Here is a 22,564-nt window from a genome sequence, read left to right as displayed (position 1 = left end):
GGGAGGTCTGTGCTGGTCGGCCTGCCTTGCAGTCTTCATCTTCAGCCTTGACGGTGGGGTCAGCCTCAGCCAGGGAGCGCCAGGGTCACCGCATCCAGTGAGCAGGGTCCAGGCTGGCAGCGCTGTGCTGGGCTGGCTGGGGGTGGCCGTCACGGACGTCTCTGGCGTGCTCAGCCAACTCACAGCTGCACCCACCTCAAGGAAGTGCTCTTGCTCCTGCCTTGAAATCGCAGTGATGAGACCTGGTGCCAGGCTCAGTCGCTTGACAGGCTGGTTAAAAAGCATCGCTGACTCTGTTGTGAACCCTGCATGAGCCATTTCAGCCATTATGGGGTCCACGGTGATGTCCTCTTCCTGCGCCAGAACCACGATCTGAGGAGCCCCTCGGCCTGGACAGACACCAGAGAGACCCCCCGACCCTGCCTGCCGCCACAGCGCCCAAGTATTCAAATACAAAGCCAAGCGGACCTGCCTTTTCCATAAGGCCTTCGCCCGGCCCCTTCCGGTTGGACACCTCTTACAGAGCTGGCCATTTGCATAGGAAGACAAAGGCCCCGTGTCCCCACAGGTGGCCCGGTGCGGAGTGGGGGAGGATTCCGAAGCCAGGCAAATACAGCGGGGCTGTATTCATACTCCAGGAAATGCGGGAGGCCGGGTTTGGGGATACCGGGCAAAGGACAGACCAAGGCTGGGGCTGGCTGGAGCAGACTGGACACGCTGCAGCCCCTCACTGGCCCCACCGCTGCCCTCAGCTGCTTTATCTATTAAAACAAGGGGAGGGGCCTTCCTGGTGGCCTAGGGGTTGAGTCTCAGCACTATGAAGCTATTACCACTGTGGCCTGAGTTCGATCCCCAGCCAGGGAGCTGACCCACAGGGTGCAGCAGACCTCTCCTGACTCCCCACTGCTGCCCTCAGCAGTCGATTTCAGTAGATCCGCCTGTTCTGCTCCCCACTCTGTCTCTGGTGAATCCTCTCACCCCTGCACCTCTGGCCTGTACCCCAGCTCTTGTATGCATAAGTAAGTAAAAATAAATAAATAAAAAATAAAAACAAGGGGAGGAAGAGCCACTTGCTTGGGTTTGGAGTTCAGCTGGACCCCCAGCTGAGCAGGGGACGGATGCCCACCCAGCCCCAGGGCCTCTCCGGCCAGCAAGTCCCCAGTACCCAGCTCACTGTCCATGAAGGCCGGAGTGGCCAGAACTGCACTGGCGGTCAGCAGACGGAGCAAGTCACCCCACAACGCACCACCTTGTAAGCAGCAGAGATGTTCCCAAGAAGCCGGAAGCAAAGCAAACACATGCACATACACCACACATGTGCACATGCCACATCCCTCCAGCATGCACGTGTACATGCCACATCTATGAGCATGCATATGCATATGAGCACACACCTCACACGAGTGTGACTGCACACACCACGTGCACACATGCACATACCACACAGTGCACTGACACTGACACATGCACAGCCACAGTGCACACACATCCATGTACACATCCATGCACACGCATGTGTGTGAACACACGTTTGTGCTATACGTACACGTACTGACACACCTGTGCAGGCCGCGCGTGTAAATGTGTGCACATGCCACATTACGCATGCACGTGCGTACATATACACATATGTACACACGGATGTAAGGTGTGTCGGCGCCGTGAACCCCGGTTGCTGTGCCGTGAGCTGAGCCACGGGCCCGCAGCTGGGCAGCAGGGAGCCAGAGATGGAGCCCATGGGGACAGGCCACAGCGGGCGCCCGAGACATAAGCTGCCGGTCTGGGCAAGGTCAGGCATCCAGGGCCACCGGCCAAGGCCCCCACCACCAGCCGGGGCCGCCACTTCCTGGGGTGCTGGCTGGGGCCAGAGCTGGGGTCCCCTCCTGCCCCCTCCTGAGTGGTGTCCACCTTGCTGGCCTGCGGCACCTTTCCCTGGGATTCAAATTCTGTTAGTACCTTAAACAGACGCAAATCAGTGACTGTTGAGTCAATGTATTCAAGCTGCAAAGTACAGAACAAATTCAGAGGTGCCAGCCCCCGCCCCCACCTCGGGACCGGCTCCTCTGGGCCCGGCCCTGGCAGCACCATGGCCCGGCAGGGCAGCTCCTGCACGGCCTGCTCCCAGGCTGGCCTCGCCCCGGGCCTCCTTGGCCCTGGCACCCAGCCACTGCGCCCGCCTGTGTGAGGACCGGGAGGACTGGACCAGGCTTGGCTGCAGGTGGGGGGCTGCGAGGGGCCACAGGGCCGGGGGCAAAGGGTGAAGCGGAGGGGCCGACGGTGCCAGCCTGGACACAGGACGCCGAGCACGGGCCACAGGGCCTTGGTGTCTGTGCCCCCTGGCTCCCGGGGTCCAGCCCTCCCCGGCCCTGGGCTGGGAGCCTCACCCGCCAGGCCCCGCCCTGCCAGTCCCTGCCTCCCTCGGTCACTCCTGCCTGAGCCTTCCCAGCAGTGCCTGGGCTGGTGATGAGAGAACAGGTGTGCAGTTTGCCTGTAATTTGGTAGGTAAATAACCCGCCCCCAAGCCGCCCCCAGCGTCCCCCCCCACTCCTGTCACCCACTCCTGCCTGAGTGCGGAACCGCTGCTGAGCATAGCGCCCTCGGCAGGCCTGGCTGGTGGCCCCCAGCGGGGCGGCTGTGCTCTCTGCACACTGCACAGCCGGGAATGGAGGTGGGGACTCCCTTGCTCTGCGCCCTCTGAGCGGCAGCCGGTCTGCTGGGGCTCTCCCAGGGCTGATGGGAGGTCGGGGAAGTGGGGCATCCCTAACCTGTGGTCCCCTCATGCGGGTCACCCCTTGGGGTTCCAGGCTTGGGGAGGCCCCTACAGGGTACCCCGAGGCCCCACCTCAAGCACCTGAGCCCTCTCTGCCTGCTGTTGTGCCCAGGGAGGAAGAAACACCCCCCTCAGGTGCTGGTGCTTGTGCCCCCGGCCACTGACTGTGGTGGGCAGCCCAGCCCCAGGTGGGACAGAGGCTGAGAGGAGGGGCGGTCCGACTCAGGTGGTGGCAGACACCAAGGGGCCTTGGAGATGGGGGTCCGCCACGGGCTGGGCAGCAGCAAGAAGAACGGCCATTGGCTCCTGGCCATGCCCAGCGCCTGCTCCCTGCCCCCCCACCCCCCACCCCCTGTGCCTGGCGCCTCCCACTGGCCATGCCCTGGCTGCTGCCTGGCTCAGCTCCAGCCCCTTGCTGGCCAGGAGGGGACGCCGCCCAGAGGCACAGGCTCCACGCCCACCTTGTCCGCCTGTGTCCCCGACTGGCCAGCCGCCTGCGTGGGGCCTGGGGCCCGGGGGGGGGCCTCGCTGGGGAAGTGGCTGGGTCACAGTTGTGTCCCCGGGACTGGCCTGGTGCTGGCCATGTGGAGCAGTTTCAGCACCCAGATTTCCCCTTTTTGGTGAGCACTTCTCCCTTCGAGCTTCCTCCTGGGGACCCCGCCTGATGGCCACGCCTCTGATCAGTGCGGCGGCCCAGGGGCCGAGGCCGAGGCTCACGCGCTCGTGAGGGTGCAGACACGTGCAGCTGACCTGGCATGTTGACGGGGCCACAGAGGCCAACGGGCCATTGAAAGGGTTCTAGGGAGTGGGGCCACGGAGGCCCAGTGTCCAGCAGGGCCTGGGGTCTGGCTGGGCCTGGAGTCGGATGAAGCTGTTTGCTTAGCCAGCATTTCCCCAAATGATAAAAACGCGGAAGCTGCTGGACGGGTGCTAGACAGGAGAGAAAGCGGGACGCTTGGGGAGGGGGTCTGCACCGCACCCCCTGGGGCCCAGCAGCCGGGGCAGGGAGGTCCTCGGGGAGGGTCCCTGAGCTCCAGCAGAGGCCTGGTCACCTCTGCTGGGCTGGGGCGGAGGCCCAGGGCCAGGTCTGCTGGGACGCTGCTGGGGTGTCCAGGCTGCAGTGGGGTCCTCCGGCGGGCCCCAGGGGGTTGGCCGAACCAGCTGAAACCCCACGGCCGGTGGGTCCAAGAGGACAGTGCTGCACAGTCAGCACCGACAAGCGTCCGGGTGCACCGCAGCCTCAGCAGTCGCAGGACGCCCTGCTGGGAACCAATCTGTGGTGCTCCCTGCGGCCCCAGCACCCTCGTGGAGAGGCGCACCAGCCCCCCTCCACAGCGTGCTCCAGGGGCAATCCCAGAGACCCCTCAAGCTCCGGCCAGAGCCCCGGGGTGGGGCCTCCGCGAGCCTGGAGGAGAGGCAGGGCCGCGGGGGGACTCTGCAGGTCTGGACCCGGCCCTGGGCCCAGGCCCCACCTGTCCACTCTCTCAGGACCCTGGCCCTGCCCGCACCGCCCAGTCCCGGCTCCTCCCGGCCAGCCCCACCTTCCAGCCCCCACCCTGCTCTGCCACGGGCGGGGCCCAGAGGAGCTCCCCGGTTCCCCAGGCCAGCCCTTCTCCGCATTCTAGGGGTCCCTAGGGCCGGCTGGGACCGGCTGAGCCGGCCCTGGCGGGGTCGTGGGGCCCAGCACCCCCGGCTGCGGGCAAGGCCTGGGAGCGCGGGGTGGGGTGGGGGGTGGGCGGGGGGCGCCCCCCAACTCTGGGACGAGCTGAGTCCGGAGGGCGGCCCGTCACGCCTGCAGATGCGCCGCAGGGCCCGCGCCCGGGCCGGGGAGCCGCGTTCTGGGAGCCGCTCCGCGGACCGCGGACCCCACGCGGAGCAGCGCCCAGTCCGGTTAGTTAGGGGCGGGGGCGGGGCGGGGCGGGGCGGGGGCTCGGGGCGGGGGCTCGGCCGCAGGGAGGGAGGCGGAGGGGGCGGGGCGCGGGGCTGGGTTGGGTGCGCGGGGCGGGGAGGCCGGGGCGGCGGGGCGGGGGGCGGGGAGGGGCGGGGCGGGGGGCGGGGGAGGGGCGGGCGGGCAGGGGGCTGCGGGCGGGCGGGCGGGGGCGGGACTACAAGTCCCAGGCGGCTGTGCGCGGCGGCGCGGCGCGGGCGGGGGCGCGGGCGGGGGCGCGGGCGGGGCGCGGGCGGGGGCGCGGCGGGGGCGCGCGGCGGGGGCGCGCGGGCGGCGGGGGCGCGGCCATGCCGGGGCGCGGGGCGCGGGCCGAGGCGGGCGCGGCGCGGGCCCGGGAGCCGGCGCGCCTGTGCGGCTACCTGCAGAAGCTGTCGGGCCGGGGCCCGCTGCGCGGCTTCCGCAGCCGCTGGTTCGTGTTCGACGCGCGCCGCTGCTTCCTCTACTACTTCAGGAGCCCGCAGGACGCGCTGCCGCTCGGCCACCTGGACATCGCGGACGCCTGCTTCAGCTTCCAGGGCCCCGGCGACGCGGCCGAGCCCGGCGCCGCCCCGCCCGCGCACTTCCAGGTGCACAGCGCGGGCGCCGTGGCGGTGCTCAAGGTGGGCCCCGCGGGGCGCGGGGGGCGGGGGGGCTGGGCGGCCTCGGGCGGGGACCCGGCGCCCCGCAGACCCGGGGCCCCGCAGACCCGGGGCCCCGCAGACCCGGGGCCCCGCAGACCCGGGGCCCCGCAGACCCGGGACCCCGCAGACCCGGGGCCCCGCAGACCCGGGGCCCCGCAGACCCGGGGCCCCGCAGACCCGGGGCCCCGCAGACCCGGGGCCCCGCAGACCCGGGGCCCCGCAGACCCGGGGCCCCGCAGACCCGGGGCCCCGCAGACCCGGGGCCCCGCAGACCCGGGGCCCCGCAGACCCGGGACCCCGCAGACCCGGGGCCCCGCAGACCCGGGGCCCCGCAGACCCGGGGCCCCGCAGACCCGGGACCCCGCAGACCCGGCGCCCCGCAGACCCGGGGCCCCGCAGACCCGGGCGCTGGGCGCCCACTGCCCGGCGGCGAGTGGCGGAGCCGGTTCTGTGGCTCCGGCCCGGGGAGAGGTAGGAGGGGCGGCTGCCGCCACCGCCCGCCGTGTCCCTCCCAGCAGGAAGGAAGCGCGCGCGATGCCCGCGGGGCGGGCGGAGAGTGGCCGGCGTCCCGAGTCCCCGAGACCGGGCAGAGCGCGCCCGGCCTGGGTCCCGGTGGGGCCCGCGGTGGCCCTCCCGGCCTGCTGGCTGCCGGGGTCTCCGTCCGCCCCCCGGCCGGCCAGGCTCTCCCGGCTGTGGCCAGCTGGGCTCTCCAGAGCCCGGGCGGGGCGCGGAGGCCCGCTGCCAGCTGGCCGAGTGGCGGCCGGCACTGGACTGCGCGCCGGCGCGGGCGAGGCCTCCTCAGGTCCTGCCTGCTCAGCACTTGCATTTCCTGCAGGGTCTGGCCAGTGGCTCTAGGGCCTCCCCACGGCCATAATAGCCCTGAGGCCGCAGCGGTGCCTCCGGAGGAAGCTGGCGGCTGCTGGCGGGTGCGGCTCTGTTGGGGCGGCATAGAGTGTGGGGTGCCCATGCCCGAGGGGCCGCGCGCTCTCAGGCGCCTTCGTGACACAGGGGCGTGTCTGGAGACAGCCCCACGCTGTCCTAGGGGGTCTGGGGGGGACACCGAGGACCTTGGACCTACGCCCGGGCCGCCAGGCGGGGTCTGCGCTGACCGGGGCACCACTGCCCGCACCCCAGGGGAGCGTCAGGAATTGGCGACGGGCGGGCAGGGACAGGAGGGAGTCGGGGGCGGGGGGACTGGGCCAGGGCCAGGCCGGGAGGGCGAGGGGGTTGGCCCCACACCTGCCCTGCCCCGAGCGCAAGGAGACGCCGTCCTGGGGCCAGCCCTGGGCCAACACGGGGCTTCGCGGTGGGGAGGGCGGTGGACCGTGGCCGGGCTGTGGTCCCGCATCCTCCTGTCCTCGGGGGGCTGCCTTAAGAAGTCAGGAAAGCGACTTCCCGGGGGCTGCGCGCCAGGAAACAGCACGTGAGAAGCTGGTCGCCACGGAGCAAGGCGGCGGCAGCCCAGGCCTGTGCCGTGAGCCGTGAGGGGGGTGGGGGCCAGGCCGGGTGGCCGGGGCTGCTGGGGCGGCCTCCGGCAGGCGCCTCCCTGCACAACCGAGGCCTCAGGGAGCGACGCCCTCAGCCTGCGGATCCAGCGCGGGGCGGAGGCCAGCAGGCTGGGGCACGGCCGCTGCCAGGGTGCCGCCCCTTAGCGCTCACCGGAGCGGTCCCGGGACATCTCGGTCAGCTTGTCTTTTCCGAGACGCCAGACTGGTCCGGCGCCAGCAGCTGCAGAGGCGGGGAGGGCCCAGCGGGGAGTGGGCCGGGGTCTGTGGGAGGGGGCGCCGGCACCAGGCAGGAGGCTGAGCGCGTGGGGGTCTCGGCCCTGTGGGCCCCCGGCGGGCGCGACGCCGCCCACTCTGGGGGGGCCCCCTGTCCGGCGAGAGGTTGAGGTTTCACACGTGTGTGCCACGCTGGAGTCTGCAGCTGACGCGCTGAGGCGTTGCTGCTCCCGGGCGGGGCTGGTCATGGGGGCGGGGGGGCGGGGCTGGTCATGGGGGCTGGGGGGGCAGGCCATGCTGGCCGAGCCTCCCGGGGCTGCTCTCATGGACTTCTCGAGCCTCTTTCCCCGGGTATGGAAGCTGCTTCTTGGGAAGGGGAGGGAGGGCGGGCATCTGGGCGGTAGGCGCTGGCCGCCACGGTGCCCTCTCACCAGCTTCCCAGCGCCCGTGGGGCAGGCAGCGGGCCCTAGAGGGAGGGCAGAGCCCCGAGGCCGTGGACACCCCCGGGGGTCACCGGAGGGGCTGCCGTCCTTGGAGCATCGCACGGGGGTCTCAGGCCTCGGGGGAGACCTGGGACACCTCCCTGCCCGCGACCCCAGTGGTGCGGTCGGCCGGTGCTCCGCCTGGACCCTCCGGGGGGTCGGCCCCACCTGCCTGTGCCTCCTGGCTGTGCTGGGCATCTTGGCCCAGCCGGCGTCCTGCCCCTGGTGCTGGGCCGCAGGGACCGAGGGGGAGCCCAGTGACCGCCCGCACCGCCCCTCCCAAGGCCCCAGTGCTGGCCAGGGCCTGCAGTGGGCCTCTGTTTCTGTTGCTGGGAGGGAGGAGGGAATCGGGGCTCTGTGCTTCTCGGGTGCAGGTTGCTGGCCACCCCGGGCCTGACTTGGTCCCTGCCGGGGACTGGTGGCTCCAGGCGCTGCTGTCTGCCCTCCTGCTGACGGTGGCTCCGGGCACCAGGTGCAGCTGGGCCTCCCCCAGGCTCGCTGGGCTCGTCTGCTCTTTGTGGCGGGGCTGGGCGCTGTGTCTGCTGCCCGCTGTGTGTCCAGAGTGGCCGGTTAAAGGGGAGCTTCCCGCCAGCGCATTCTGCCCCCTTTCCTCTCCTGGCCGGGCCCTGGGGCCTATGCCCGCCCCGCCCCGCCCTCCATGGCTGCTGGGCTGGAAATTTAAGAACGTCCAGGTTTTCAGAGAGAGCTGAGCTGCAGCAAGCCGCTGTCCCGGGCAGTCATGCTGCCTCCGACCGGCCTGGGCACTGGTCAGCTTTGAGAGCCCTGGGCAGAGGCACTGACCGTCCCAGCCAGCGACTGCCCACTGGGAGGTCGGGGATGCATTCCCCGTGAACAGCAGCCTTAGCGCGGCGCCTGCCGTGGCCCTCTGGGGCGGTGCTGTCAGCAAGAGCCGCGTGGGCCAGAGTCGGTTTGCCGGGTTCCGGCCAGTGCCTGGTGGGTCCCCGCGGGGGCTGGCGTGACTGAGGCCACGGTCAGGTCTAGCGCGCGACGCAGCACCGCCCGCTGTGCCAGGGGCCTCGGAGCTGGGCGTGCCCCTCACAGCCCCGGTCGCCACGGCCGCCCTGATCAGGCCTGTGGGCAGAGCTGTGGGTCTGGGGACTGGTGGCCCATTACCCTAGTCCCGCCCCCACCTGCTCCTCTCTTTGCAGGCCCCAAGCCGCCAGCTGATGACCTACTGGCTGCAGGAGCTGCAGCAGAAGCGCTGGGAGCACTGCAACAGCCTGGCGCCAGCCCGCTGGGCCGGCAGGGCCTCCCCCGCCCCCGGGGACCCCTCCCAGGGGCTGCTGGCCAGAGACAGCACTGCAGGTGAGTGGCCCGCGGGCCCCGCGCCCTCGGGTCCAGGGCCAGTGCCCCCAAAGGTGGCCCTTCTGCATGGCCGCCTGCGGGCTGCCCTGCGCTCAGGGCTTGTGCTCCGGATGCTCCGAAGGACTCGCTGCAAGGCCAGCCCGGCCCCCAGATGCCACATCTGGGGGCACGTGGTGACTGATGCATGACGCCCTGATCTGCTGGGGCTGCTGGGAGCCCAGCTGGCCCCAGACTCGACCACAACCCCGGCCTGTGGCGGAGCAGGACGCCAAGCACGTGCCGCTTCCTGGGACGGGGGGAGGGCTGCTCCCAGACGGGGCCCGTGAGCCCCTCGCCAGGGCAAGGCTCCGCGGGCAGGCGGCTGCCCGGACACAGACTCCTTCTAGACTTTCTGTGACGGTGGGCGCAGGTCCTGGGGGCCAGGGGCGTTGAAGGAGGCCACCTCCAGGCGGTCAGGAGGGCAGGGGTGGCCGGGAGGAGCTGGGCAGGGGTCGGGAGCTGCCCTGGAGAGACGTGTGGGAGCAGCTGTGTGCAGGGACGATGGGCCATGGCTGAACGGGGGGAGGGCGGCAGGTGGGCCGCCAGGGGCTCGAGGTCCAGGCTGGAGGCACACTGGCCGAGAGCACAGAGGAGCCGAGTTGGGGGCCCTCCGGCCCCAGGACTGGAGGAGCCAGAGATCGGCTGGCCAGGGCCGGAGCAGTGGCGACAGTGGCCTGCTGTGAGGACACGCTGGGCCGCAGTCAGGGCAGAATCCCAGATAAAGGGGCTTCGGGCTTGCAGGGTTGGGCGGCTGCAGGAGGTGGGCGAGGGGCGTGGGGGCGACGTGTATCTCCCGTGGGCTCCCCCTGCTGGCGAAGCTCCCAGGTCGGAGGCCGGCGCCTGGCCACTGTCCGCCCCGCCCACCTCATCCTGCGAGACCATGACTTGTCACGTGAGGGGGGGAGGGTGCTGACCGGTGCCTGCTGGGCGGCCCCTGCTCCGCCTGCCCCCACGCCTTGTCCCGAGTGTCTCGCTGCTGATTCGGCCACTCCCAGGGGGCTTTGGGACGTGTGTTTCTGGGGCCGGGGCCACTGCAAAGTGTGGCGTCCATCCTGCAGCCCTTTGCACCCAAGTAGGGCGCGCTTCCAGGGCGGGCTGGCCCCACGGTATCTCTCGGCTCTGGCGCTGCGGTGGGGAGGCTCATGTCCGCTCCCTTTTTTTCAGATTCGCTTTTTCTGCACCCAGATGCATCTGCAGAAAAAGCCAGAAATGTCCTCGCTGTGGAAACCGTCTCTGGAGAGTTGGTGGGAGAACCCCCTGCCAGCCAGCCGGCCCCGGGACACGTGAACCCCATTAATTTCTCCTTGAAGCAGTGGGGCACTGAGCTCAAGTGAGTTTGAAAGCAGCTTATGGAGCGGAAGCAGATTGTCTCTGGCGAGACCGCCCTGGCCTTAGCCGACACCACAGAGTTGTGAGGTTGTGCCAGTCACGTGGCTTGGCACAGCTCGAGAAGCCGAGGAGCACAACCTCTGTGCGCCATCTGTGCACCCACTGTGCTCCTGGTGTGCACCTACTGTGTGCTCTCTGTGTTCTTGGTTTGCGACTACTGTGTGTCCGCTGTGTTCCTGGTGTGCACCCGCTGCGTGCCCTCTATGTGCACACCCTCACACACTCACGTCCAGCCTTGTGCACACAGGGGCCACGCCAGGAAGTCCTTGTTCATGGGGGGCTGTGCTTGCTTTGAGGGGACACCTTGGTGAGACGTGACTCACATGCAGGCTGCTCGTTTGAAACACGCAGCTTGGAGGGCAGCATGTCCACTCCCGCTTACCATGGCCACCAGTGTCCCTGCCCTAAGGAGGCCACCAGGCCTCGCAAGCCCTCCTCCCAGGTGGACTTTGGGGTTGTTTCCGTGTCATAAGTCAGTGGGTCCAGTGCTGTGTGGACTCCCCAAGAGGCCCATAGGTCTGAATGGGGGTGTCGCCTGGAAATGGCCCCCCGGCCGCTCCTCGCTCCTGTGCTGAGGCCACAGCGCTCCTGGCAAACCTGCTGGGTGCAGAGGGCCTTGTAAGGAAGCGTGGGGAGCCTGGGGTGAGCGAGGCCGGGGAGCAGGATGCGGTGAGGGGCGGGGGCTCAGCGCACGTGCAGCTCCTTTGCAGTGAAGCTGGGGGGGTGGGGTGATGAGATGGGCCCGTGGGTGCACGTGGCCACAAACCCCGGCCTGCTGAGTATAGCTGCCCGGAGGCCAGGCCCGCGAGTTTCCTGCCACTGCTAAGTGGTCCCGCCCGCAGGCTGGCTTTCCCACCGTCCACCACCCGCCAGGGCCCCTGGGGCAGGAGTCACCCACGCCTCCTGCGGGCCGGGCCAGGCGTGGGCTTGGGGCAGGGGTGTGTGGGGGTGGGGCCTATGGGGGACAGGCAGGGTCAGGGCGTGCAGGGGGTGGAGCCATTGGGGGACCCCTGCTCATGCCGTGCCCCTCTCCCCAGGCTGGTGAGCAAGCCCAGGGGTGCTGTCCAGGGCTCTGCCTCGCCCCTGTGCTGTGGGCTGCTGGGCATCTGGGGGCGGTGCCAGCTCCTGGTCCCACCAGCAGTGGGGGTCCCGGTTTCCCCACCACTGCCCCTTTGGTGGACACAGCAGGTGTTGGGGGCGCTCGCCAGTCTTACATGGGTGACGCCATGACGTTAGTTTTGCTCCACGACTTAGAAAGCGCCGTTCCTTCTCGCGGCAGAAACTCCATGTCCTCGTTCCGCGTCGGGTGGGGGCACAGCGAGCGCCGGAGGAGCGTGTTCTACACCAGCGAGGAGTGGGAGCTCCTGGACCCCAGCCCGCGGGAGCTGGAGGAGTCGGCGCAGGAGGAGCGGCAGCAGCAGAGTCCTGAGGGGAGCAGAGGTGGGCGCGGCCGCCCGCTCTGCGCGGTCTGGGTTTGGGCTGCCTCAGGCTGACCCAGTGGGGGCGGCGGAGTTTTGGGGCCTGCCAGGAGGGTTTCCGGGGGCTCTACCTTCCATGCTGGGAGAGGCCCCCACCCGGCTCGGGCCCACCTGTGCGGGTGGGGGGTGTGAACAAGGCCACCTGTCCTGGGCTGCAGCGACTGCACTCCCTCGAGGGGGCTTTGGGCCTGAGGATGCCCCTGACTAGCCACCAGGATGGGGCAGCGCCCAGAAAGGACGATGGAGGGGGCGGGGGGCGCGCAGACAGGGTGCTCAGGCGTGGGCGCTGCTGAGCCCGGGAGGTGGGGGGTGCACGCGGGAGGAACACCCTGCCTGCGCCAAGAAGCACCTTTGACTTCCGCAGGAGGCGCCGGCTCGGGCATCGCCTTCGACCAGGGCCGCATCTCCCACAAAGGAAAGCGCCCGCTGAAAGACATCATCGGTGCCTACCGGCACCGGAGCAGCAGCGGGGACCCCGCAGCCGAGGGGGCCCCGGGTGGCAGGCTGGGCCCCGACCCGCAGCTCCCGGCCCAGGCCCAGCAGGAGGAGCTGGAGCAGCTGAGGAAGGACCTGTCCAGCCAGAAGGTAGCTGCCGCGCCTGCCCTCTCGGCCCAGCCCTGCCCCTGCCCCCGAAGCCACCGACCCGGGCTTGGGCCCTCCCCAGCCCCCCTCACCCCCGCTGAGCGCCCAGGGCTCGGGGCTCCCCATCTGGCGGCGCTGACCACAGGCCACGCCCCCTCCCGCTTCTGCCGTGGCCGCCGCTGGGGCGAATGTCCTTCTCCAATCAGGGGAAGCCCGGCGGGCTCCGGTGAGGGGTAAAGGGCCTGTGAGCCCCGGCCGCCTGCCCACCCCAGCCTCCCTGTTCTGTCCGCTCCTGCCCCGCCCCGCCCCACCCACGCTGCTCCCTGTTTCCCCCCATCCTCCCCCAACCCTCCCTCTCCCCCCGCCCCCCCAGGAGCTGGTGCGGCTGCTGCAGCAGACCGTGCGGTCCTCCCAGTATGACAAGTACTTCGCAAGCAGCCGGCTCTGCGCGGGGGTCCCGGAGGACACGCTGGAGCTGCTGCACCAGAAGGATGAGCACATCCTGGGCTTGGCGGGCCAGCTGGAGCGGCTCTGCCTGGAGAGAGACCGTCTCCAGGAGGAGGCACAGGCCCTGAAGAGCAAGGCGGGCGAGCTGGGCCAGCAGCTGGCCATGCTGCTGGAGACTGTGCAGGCCAAGGACGAGGTCATCGTCAAGCTGTCGCGTCAGCTCAGCGAGAGCCCCCCCGGTGCGGACCCCAGCTCCCCGACCGGCGCAGACCCCCTGGAGCTGGACCGGCTGAAGGTGAGCAGCTGCAGCCGTGCCGGCGGGGCGTGGGGGTGTCTTCCGTCCATTGCGGGGCGGGCGGCTGCTGTGGGCGGCGGCCCGATCGCCCTGAGTCATTTCTCCGCCGACCGGGCTCATAGGCGGCCCAGCTGGCAGCCCGGCGAGCCCAGTGGCTGGACCCGCTGCTTCCCGCTGACTGCCTGCGGCCAGCCCCAGCGCTGAGCCAGGAGCCCAGAGAGCGGGCGCCAGGCGGAGGGGCCACTGGCCCCCTGGGGTGCTGGCTGCAGGTGCCCCTGGCCCACGCCACGGTGCTTGGCTGCGGGAACGCGTGGCCCCGAGGCCCCAGGTGTGAGGCGGTGCCTGCACCTGTGTCTCCTCCTGAGGCCGTGGGAGCCCCTGGGGCACGCTGCTCCGTCGCTGCCTTAAGCGGCGTCCCTGAGGCACGACGCCCTTGTCCCCCACTCACCGGCCTTCTGGCCATGAGTCCTCAGCACACAGCTCTTCCCCCTGCGCCCCCGCCTGCCAGTGGGCCAGGTGTCCAGCAGCAGGGTCAGTGCCCCCGTCCGGCCACACGGCATCATCTGGGAAGCAGAGACGAGGAAAGGGCCTGGGCCCGCAGCGCTCAGCCAGGGAGGTTGCCGGGCTCAGAAGGCACCCACAGTGGGCAGGTCCACTGGGCCGCAGAGCTCTGCCGACGCCTGCTCGGACCTGCCTGTGTGGTCTGCGAGCTGACCGCACGCCGTGTCAGGCCAGGGCTCTCACCTGGACACACGCCGGCCCGGGACCTGGCCGGTCCTCACTGCTGCTCTCAGCGCCTCAGCCCGGACAAGGTCCTCCCGGCGGCCCGTTAGGTCCCGGCTGGAAACACAGAGGACACCCACGTGTCCCTGCCCCTCACGTCCATCTGTCCAAACCAGCAGCCCCTGTCCATCGTGATCAGCTGGCCTCTCGCTCTTTTCCGCTGCCCAAGCTGCCCTGTCCCGTGGTCGCTGCCTGCTGGGGCGGGCGAGGCCATGCTCTGGGGGGAGGGGGCCCCACGATTCAGGGGAAGGGCGGCAGGGAGCCCCTTTGGAGTCTGAGGTCTTGTCGTGAGGGTGTCTCTCGCAGCGCAGGTCGGGGAGTGGCCTCTGCGGGGCCTTGGGTGCTGGCGGGGGTTCCCAATCTTCCTGGGGCTGCTGGGGGTGCTCAGCGTCCCGAGCTGCCTGAGGCCAGACCCTGGGGCAGGCAGGAGCCAGGGGCACGTCCGGCCGGGCTGAGTGGGAAATGCCAGGCAGGGGCCTACGGGGGTCTAGGGGGCTGCCCCCTTAGAAGTGGCGCAGACGTGGCGCAAGCCATGGAGTGGGCTGACTGACACTCGAGGCGCTTCTCCCATCTCTTCTGTAAGTTTGAAATTCCCAGTGTGGGACGCCCGAGAGCGAGCGCGAGCTTTCCCCGCCGGTGCCGGCCCTCGGCCCTCGCGGACGCTAGGCCGGGCCGCGTGGTTGGGCCCCGGGGCGGCCTCCAGGTGGGGCCACTGGGCCGCAGTCGCTGTGGGAACCGACGGGGTGTTTTCTCCAATAGGATAATCTGCAGGGGTACAAAACCCAAAATAAATTTCTGAATAAGGAGATCTTGGAGCTGTCGGCTCTACGCCGAAACGCGGAGCAGAGAGAGAGGGACTTGGCAGCAAAGGTGGGTGCACGGGCTTGGCCCGGCGGGTGCGAGGCTCAAGCCGCAGGCAGGGACGGATGCGGCCCGCGGGACGGACACCGGGCTCTGACGCACGCAGCCTCCTCTGTCTTGCTGCTTGTGGGGGCAGAGCGGGGGCAGAGTGGGATCCCCGTCCACCTCAGGTCTCCCAGCTCCAGCCGAGTGCTGCCCACGCCCCTCTGCTCCCACACTGAGTGGCCTCCCAAGAGGCAGATGGGCCTGACCCCTTCAAGCTTCCTGGGGGAGCCGCGTGGGCTGCCTGACCTCTGGGGTGGCCCGTGGCCGCCTGTGGCGCCCTGGAAGGGGCCCGTGCTGGCTGGCCCAGGGTGTGTCCCTCCAAGCGCGGGAGGGGCCTGTCCACCAAGGAGCCCAGCTGACCGCTGGCTCTGCAGTATTGCAGCCTGGAGGCCAAGCTCTGCCAGATAGAGAGCAAGTACCTGATCCTGCTCCAAGAGCTGAAGACGCCGGTGTGCTCGGAGGAGCCGGGCCCCGCCCGGGAGGCCATCACCCGGCTGCTGGAGGATGCCCTGCAGGTGGAGGGCCCCGAGCTGCTGGAGCAGGCGCCGCTGAGGCCGCACCTCGTCAGGTAATGCCAGGCGGCGCCTGCCATGGCTGGAGCATCGAACATGTGCTGTGGGGTCAGAGCACAGGGCACGCCTCAGACCGCGGCCTGGGGGCCTTGCTCACGGCTGCGCATGGACATCATGGGGCCCATCCCATGGGTCCCTGGGGTGCAGAGACGCTGCCCCGAGCCCCCGCCGAGCGTGCTGCTCTGTGAGAAAATCCACACAGCGGGCTGGACCCCTTTTTCTGGGCAGGACCTGCTGGTCACTGCCTGTGGCCTAGAGGCTGCTCTGTGTTGCTCCCCCCTGCTGCTGAGTAAGGGTGTGAACCCCACTCTCAGCCCAACAACAACCCCACCCCCAGCTTTCTCCGCGCCCTTTTACCCAGGAACGCTGCATTTTGTGAGCGAGATGGTGTGTGGGGCGTGCACAGACGCCCCGTGGAGCTGGGCTGGGGCTGGGGCGGCGCAGGGGTGGGTCTGGCCTCTGGGGCCGCAGGGCGCGCTGCGGCGGGGGCGGGCCTTCTCTGCTTCGCTGGCTTTGGCCTTGGCACACCTTTCCTCGCTTCTCTCCCAGCGAGTACGACATCCACGGGTTCCGGACCGTGCCGGAGGACGATGAGGAGGAGCGGCTGGTGGCGAAGGTGCGCGCCCTGGACCTGAAGACCCTCCACCTGGCGGAGAGCCAGGAGGTGTCCACAGGGGTCAAGTGGGAGAACTACCTGGCGAGCACAGTGAACCGGGAGCTGGCCCGCGGCCCCGAGCTCAAGAGCCTGATCCGCGCGGGCATCCCGCACCAGCACCGCTCGCGCCTGTGGAAGTGGTGCGTGGACCTGCACACCCGCAAGTTCCGCGAGGGCGCCCCGCCCGGCTACTTCCAGGCCATGCTGCGGCAGGCGCTGGAGCGGCCGAACCCAGCCTCCAAGCAGATCGAGCTGGACCTGCTGCGCACACTGCCCAGCAACAAGCACTACCGCTGCCCCACCTCGGAGGGCGTGCAGAAGCTGCGCAACGTGCTGCTGGCCTTCTCCTGGCGCAATCCCGACATCGGCTACTGCCAGGGCCTCAACCGGTGGGTCCCCGCGGGGCGGGGCGGGCGCGGGTGGAGAGGACGCGGGGGCGGGATGGGCAGGTGGGGCTAGGGGGTAGGTGCAGACCGGGCGGGCGACGGGGGGAGCGCAGGCTGTCATGAGTGCTGCACTATTGGGGTGAGTCTGCAGAGCACGGGGGCTGGTGCCCTCCTGCTGGCCGGGAATGGACGTTTGGCCCCATTTATGGGGGTGGCCCCCCAGATGGCAGGCTATGGCCTCTGAGTGACAGGTGTGCCGGGGGAAGGGTTGGGTGAGCACTGAGGACACTGAAGCTGGGGAGTCCCAGGGTGCTGCGCCTTTGGCAGGTGCTGAGCTGCAGGCTGGGGCCATGTGGCAGGCTGCCCGTGTGTCCCGCCCTCCGGCATCGTGCCCCACAGGCAACTTCCAGACCAGGGCGTTTCTCTCCGGGCCCTCTGGCGCACCTCCTGGGCTGCCCCCGTCCAGAACTGAGGCCTGGGGAAGGTGCAGCCCAGAGCCTGCCCCGAGGCCCAGCCCAGTGACTGTCCTGCACTCCCTCCTTTCTGCCCCGGCCCTGCTGCCTGCCTGCGTAGCCCCTTCCCGGCGCAGGTCTCTCTCTAGCCTCTCGTCTGAGATGAGTGTTCCTAATCTTACCCCAGGAAGGACAACTCCAAAGCCAGACCCTGAGCTGCGGCAGCTGTGGGTTTCCCTGCGTGGCTCCCGGCAGCCGTCCTGGCCCGGGACAGCCTGGGCTGTCTGCTTGTTCTTTCCCTCCTGCCTGGTGTGGGCCGGGTGTGCACAGGGCGGGTAGGGGGTGCTCACAGGGGGTGAGTGGGTAGGGTTCGGGGGCCGGGGAGCAAGCAGGCCAGGGGTGCGAGGTGCTGGTGGGGGCTGGGGGGCGGGCAGAGGTGCTTTGACGCTGGCACACCCCGGGCTCCTGCCCCTGGAGGGCTTAGTGGGAGATGCTTGCAGTGATCCCGCCCAGGCATGTCCTGAGGACCTGGCTCTGAAATGGGGCTGGGGCCGCGGGAGCCCCGGGGTGGGGAGCCGTGCTGCTGCTCAAGCTGAAAGGAGGTGCATCCCCTCGAGGACGGCCGTGACCAGAGGGGCGGTGGCACCTGCGTGTCTCAGAGACTGAGTACCCATCCAGGAGGGTGCTGTGCCCCTGGGGGCGCTGTGGGGGTGGGCGCCATGAGGGGGCACCGTTAGGCAGAGTGTGTGGGTCGGGGGGGCCGCAGGGCATGGGTGCTGTGCGCCAGCCTCACCCCTGTCTGTGCACATAGGCTGGCAGCAGTGGCGCTGCTGTACCTGGAGCAGGAGGACGCCTTCTGGTGCCTGGTGGCCATCGTGGAGGTCTTCCTGCCCCGCGACTACTACACCAAGACGCTGCTGGGCTCCCAGGTGTGCAGGCGGGCGCTGTCGGGGCAGGGGTGCAAGTTAGCCGTGGTCGGCCCCTGCCGAAGCTCACAGCAGACTGGGTGCCCTAAGACCCAGGCCAGGCCCTCCAGGGACCAGCCCCTTCGGCCTCCTGAGGGCTGGCGGCAAGCCTGTCCCCGCCCCCGTGGCTGGACGCGGATGGGGGTGCTCCTGGCTCCCCTGCACTGCTCAACTCGCCCTCCTGGGCTCAGGGTCCCAAAACGCAGGTCCCAGTGCCTGGACTTGGGGAGCAGTGGGTAGGGCTGGGGTTAAAGGCAGGGCCCAGCGGGGGTGGGAGGGTGGGGCCATCAAGCAAGGCCTAGCATCCTGCGGGGGGCACAGGCTGGGGCGTCTCCCGGGCCTCACCCACGCCCCCTTCCGCCGTGGCAGGTGGACCAGCGCGTGTTCCGGGACCTGATGAGCGAGAAGCTGCCACGGCTGCACACGCACCTGGAGCAGCACCAGGTGGACTACACGCTCATCACCTTCAACTGGTTCCTGGTGGTCTTTGTGGACAGCGTGGTCAGCGACGTTCTCTTCCGGATCTGGGACTCCTTCCTGTACGAGGGCCCGAAGGTGGGGCGCGGGGTGGGGGGGGTGCTGGGCGTCTGGGCGGGGCGTGTGCACTGGGGTCTGGTGGGCGCGGCCCCTCGCCAGCAGCGCTGCCCTGAGCACGTGCGCAGCTGAGGTTCCTGGCCCCGGGCGGGCGCCATCAGTGGCCTCGTGGCTGGCGGAGCCGTCTGGGAACGGAAGGGGCTGCTTCTGGTGTCCTGGCTGCTGCTCTCGGCTGGGCCGGGTCCTCCTCGGGCCACACATGTGCCTGCACGCGGGCCCACCTTGGCGGCAGCTGTGCGCGGCTCCTTCCTGGACGCTGCACGTGAGCCACGGTCCCGGCAGCAGCCACGCCAAGGGTCCGGGTGGCTGCCCGCCTCCCCGCGTGGGCAGCTGCGTTACAGTCCCAGCTGGCGTGGCAGGTGCTCCAGCAGAGCCCACCTGCCTCTGGCAGCGCCACACGGGTGGGGCACATCTGTCCATGGTCTGCAGGGGACCGTCATGCGGGACCGTCCGCCAGCTCAGCCGGCGTCCCCTGTCAGCCGCGGCAGGGAGCTCGAGGGGGTCTGTGTGGGCACGGCTTTCCCAACGAGAGGCGGGCGCCTGCTCAGAGCCGCCGGGACACCCAGCCACGGAAGCTTGGCCCCTCGCGGCCACGGTATAATCCTTAGTTCTCTCCTTGTGCCGAAAGGACGCGTCTGGGCCGTGTTTACGGCCTGCGTCTGGTTCCGGAAGCCCCAGGGCCCGCACTTGCTGCTGAAGGGGGCGCGGGCGCAGACGCTGGGTCTGGCCGCAGAGCGCGTCCTCCGGGAGCGGGAGGGTCCTGTGTGTGGAGGGCTCCTTTCCGACTGGCTTCGAGCCCGCCTCTCCCCGGCCTGACCACAGGTCATCTTCCGCTTCGCCCTGGCCCTCTTCAAGTACAAGGAGGAGGAGGTGCTGAAGCTGCAGGACTCCATGTCCATATTCAAGTATCTCCGGTACTTCACGCGCACTGTCCTCGACGCTCGGTGAGTCCCGGCCCAGACCCCAGGCGGGGCCTGCCCTGGCCATCCCAGCGCCCGTCCAGGCCTGCACAGCCGAGAGGACACGCCCTGTGGCCACCGACATCTGACCCAGCCGCTAAGGCAGCTGGTCAGCCAGGCGGGGGCCTCGGAGCGAGACCTCTGCAGGCGAGGAGGGTGGCCGACGGGGCCTGCCCCTGCTGTGGCGGACCTGGAGGCCGGCGCAGGCCACGCCTGGGGCAGGCGGTGGGGAGGGTGCCTGGGAGGGGCCTCCAGGGGCACGGCCAGGCCCAAGGGAGAGGCTCAGCAGGCGGGGTCTGTGGCCAGCAGGTTAGGCCAGAGAAGGGCGTGTTTGGTTGGACGGGGACGGCACCGAGAGCGGGGGCCTGGCTGGGAGGGGCTCCAAGGATGGGGCAGAGCGAACCAGTGGAGGCTTTGAACTTAGAAGGCCCTGGTATTCCTGCCCAGGGCCAGCGGCCCCGTCCCCGCCCCTGCCCACCTGCGGGGAGGCCGCTGCGGAGCTCGAAGCCCCTGCACAGCTGGGTGGGCACGTGCGCCCGCGTGAAGACCAGAGCCCTTGGCCCGAGGCGGGGCTCACGCGCGCGCCCCATGCTTCTGGCTGCAACCTCGGTTGGACACCCCTGCGCCTGTAGCCTGGGGAGCGGGCTCCTGGGGCACAGGCCCCCCCCTCCTCTCAGGGAGAAGCAGGGGCCGAGGGAGGAGCGGGGTGTCACGGGGGGCGGGTGCTGTGGGGTGCCGAGGGAGCGGGATGGCGTGGAGCAGCTGTGGCCCCAGCGCCGCTGTAGGTGGGACGCGCGGGCCTCCCATACGCCGCTGTTCAGGGCTCGCTGGGAGATGGGTCTCGCGGCCCGGGAACGCCCCGCGGGGCCAGCTCTCCCGCGGCCGCCGGCGCTCGCCTCAGTGGGCCTCGTGCAGGGCCGCCCCGCTGCCCACCTGCCCAAGCTGGGCCGGCTCCCCAGTGCACTAGGGTCAGGGTCCCTGGGGGTGTCACCAATGCCCAGCCTGGCCGGGCCCTGTTTTTGGGAGCTCCCAGACTCATGGCGCCGGGGGTGCCGTTCTGGTAGCGCTCGCGCTAGGCTGTGTGGGAGCGGCGGGCAGGCTGGCCCTCCGCGGACCGCGGCCGCTGCACCGGCCTCAGCTGAGGGGCAGCTCGCTCCGTGCTGAGAGGGGCTGGGTCTGTGGAGGCCAGGTGGCCCCCAGAGCGCCCGCCCCGCATCAGCAGCGGCTTCTGCCAAAGCAGTGACACCCCCCACCCTCCGCTGAGCCGGGCACCAGGCTGGGGGGCAGGCAGCCTCCAGGCCCCAGGGCGCGGCTCCTGTCCTGGCCCGACATGTGACCGCCTGCTGGGGCTAAGCCTGTGGCCGGGAGGGCGCTGTTGGCTGGTTTTATTTGCCCTATGGCCAGGCCCACGAGGGGCACCGGGCGCCGGGCGGATGTCAGGCCGGGAGGACGTGGAGGGCCGGGCCCGGCCCTGAGCAGCTCCTCCCCGCAGGAAGCTCGTCAGCATCTCCTTTGGGGACCTGAACCCCTTCCCGCTGCGCCAGATCCGGAACCGGCGCGCATACCACCTGGAGCGGGTGCGGCTGGAGCTGACGGAGCTGGAGGCCATCCGCGAGGACTTCCTGCGGGAGCGCGACGCCAGCCCCGACAAGGGCGAGTTGGGGAGTGACGAGGAGGACGCCTAGTGCCCGCCGGCCGCGGGGCGCTGGCTCCTGCCTGCGTGCCAGGGGCCTTGGCCCTAAGACTCCCGAGCATTTCCTGCCCCGGGTGGCGGCTGGATCCCCAGGAGGCCCCGCGCACCGTGGCTGTGGGCAGGGGAGCCCCGGCCGGCAGGTCCTGCCCCACGCAGTCAGAAAGTCTCCAAGGGCATCCCCGGGGCTGAGCCACCCCTGCTAGGACTTGCTGGTTCGTGGCTTTGCGGGTGCAGCTGGCGAGGCCTCCGCGGCTCCTGGGTCCCGCCCGGGGTCTGCAGAGCAGCCTCACCTCCAGGCCTGGTCCAGGGACACAGTGTCGGCTGCTTGCAGAGCGGGAGGCCCCTGGGCTGGGCCAGGGCTGTGAGGCCTGTTGGGCCTGTCCCCTAGGCTGCCTGTGCGCGGGGTCGCTGGCCAGGGGCTTCCGTTGACCACTGCCGCCTGCAGTGTGAATTCTGGCCAAGGCGCAGGCAGGGTGGCCACTCCGGAGCAGCCCCTGCAGGTCTGTGAGCTGCTGGCCGAGTCCCCATCGTGCGGACTGGGCTGGTCTCCTCCGGTGTCAACAGTGTGTGATCATTACCTTTTGGGGGGCAGCTTCTGGAGGCTCTTCCAGAAGCCAGGCGGGAGGGGATGGGTGCGGGTTGGGCTCTGGGGTCATGCAGCCAACCCGCCCGTCCTGGGCGCAAACCCGCCATTGCTCCTGGGAGGGCGGCCTGGAAGCAGCTGGACTGCGGCCCTGCCCGGGCACCCCTGAGCTGCTGCCTTTGCAGGGGGGTTGAGAAACCGGGGCCGGGGGGTGGGAGCTGAGACCATTTGGTGTGAATCGCTGGCGAAGGCCCCCCCACGTGCGCCCCAGTGGGAGGCCGCCCCCACCACCCCGGCGGACCCACAGTGGCCCGAGGCCGGGCCCGCTGGGAGCCTCTAAGACCTGACCTGGCGGGGTTTGTTCTACGGGCCGAACGTCTGTTAATACTTCTGTATATTTTCACTACAGTTTATATTTTTATAGGCTATTTTTATGGAAGTGTTTCTGGATTTTCTACATCTGTTTTGTATGGCGCGTGCCCCCACCTGTGCGTCTGCCACCCCTGCCCACCCCCTGCCTTCAGTGGGCGCCCCAGCGGCCGGCGCCCACCAGGGCGAGGGGAGTCCCGCGGCCCCTCCCCACGCGGCCCTGCTGCCGGCCGGGACCCCGCTGGTAGGACTGGGTGCCCCCGCGCCCCCCTTCTCCTGACCACAGCTTCCCCGCTGACCTTCGAGTTAAACGTTGGAAAATGACTAAACGCCTAAAGCAGAATAAACAACTAATTTGTATAAAGTTCCGACTGGAGACACGTCAGCCCTGGGGACAGCCCGCCCAGCGCCCGGATGGGTACATCCCACTGCCCTTGGGCCTGGGCGGGGACGGAGGGATGGGGCCTTTTCATGGGCAGTGGGTGCCTGGAGCCAGCACCCGCGGGCAGCCCCTCCCGCAGCCCCGCCTGAGTCATCTCCCCCTGACAGC

General features: G+C 69.9%; 1 protein-coding gene across 1 annotated transcript; it reads left to right on the top strand.

Annotated features, from left to right (window-relative positions):
• Positions 1–8,713: 8,713 nt before the first annotated feature.
• Positions 8,714–21,054, top strand: TBC1D2B (TBC1 domain family member 2B; the record flags this gene model as incomplete). Its single annotated transcript, XM_084253659.1, has 12 exons — positions 8,714–8,867; positions 10,071–10,236; positions 11,575–11,735; positions 12,138–12,358; positions 12,729–13,097; positions 14,640–14,750; positions 15,161–15,354; positions 15,908–16,402; positions 17,663–17,780; positions 18,186–18,371; positions 19,233–19,354; positions 20,862–21,054. Exons 1-12 carry the CDS (start codon positions 8,729–8,731, stop codon positions 21,052–21,054), a joined length of 2,475 nt encoding a protein of 824 aa, XP_084109785.1. The 5' UTR covers positions 8,714–8,728.
• Between the last annotated feature and the right edge of the window lie 1,510 nt (positions 21,055–22,564).

This window comes from Talpa europaea, assembly GCF_964194135.1.
Source record: "Talpa europaea genome assembly, chromosome: 14".
In the NCBI taxonomy this organism is placed as follows: domain Eukaryota; kingdom Metazoa; phylum Chordata; class Mammalia; order Eulipotyphla; family Talpidae; genus Talpa; species Talpa europaea.
The sequence above is the reverse complement of the archived record's forward strand: the minus strand, read 5'-3'. Positions and strand labels throughout refer to the sequence as shown.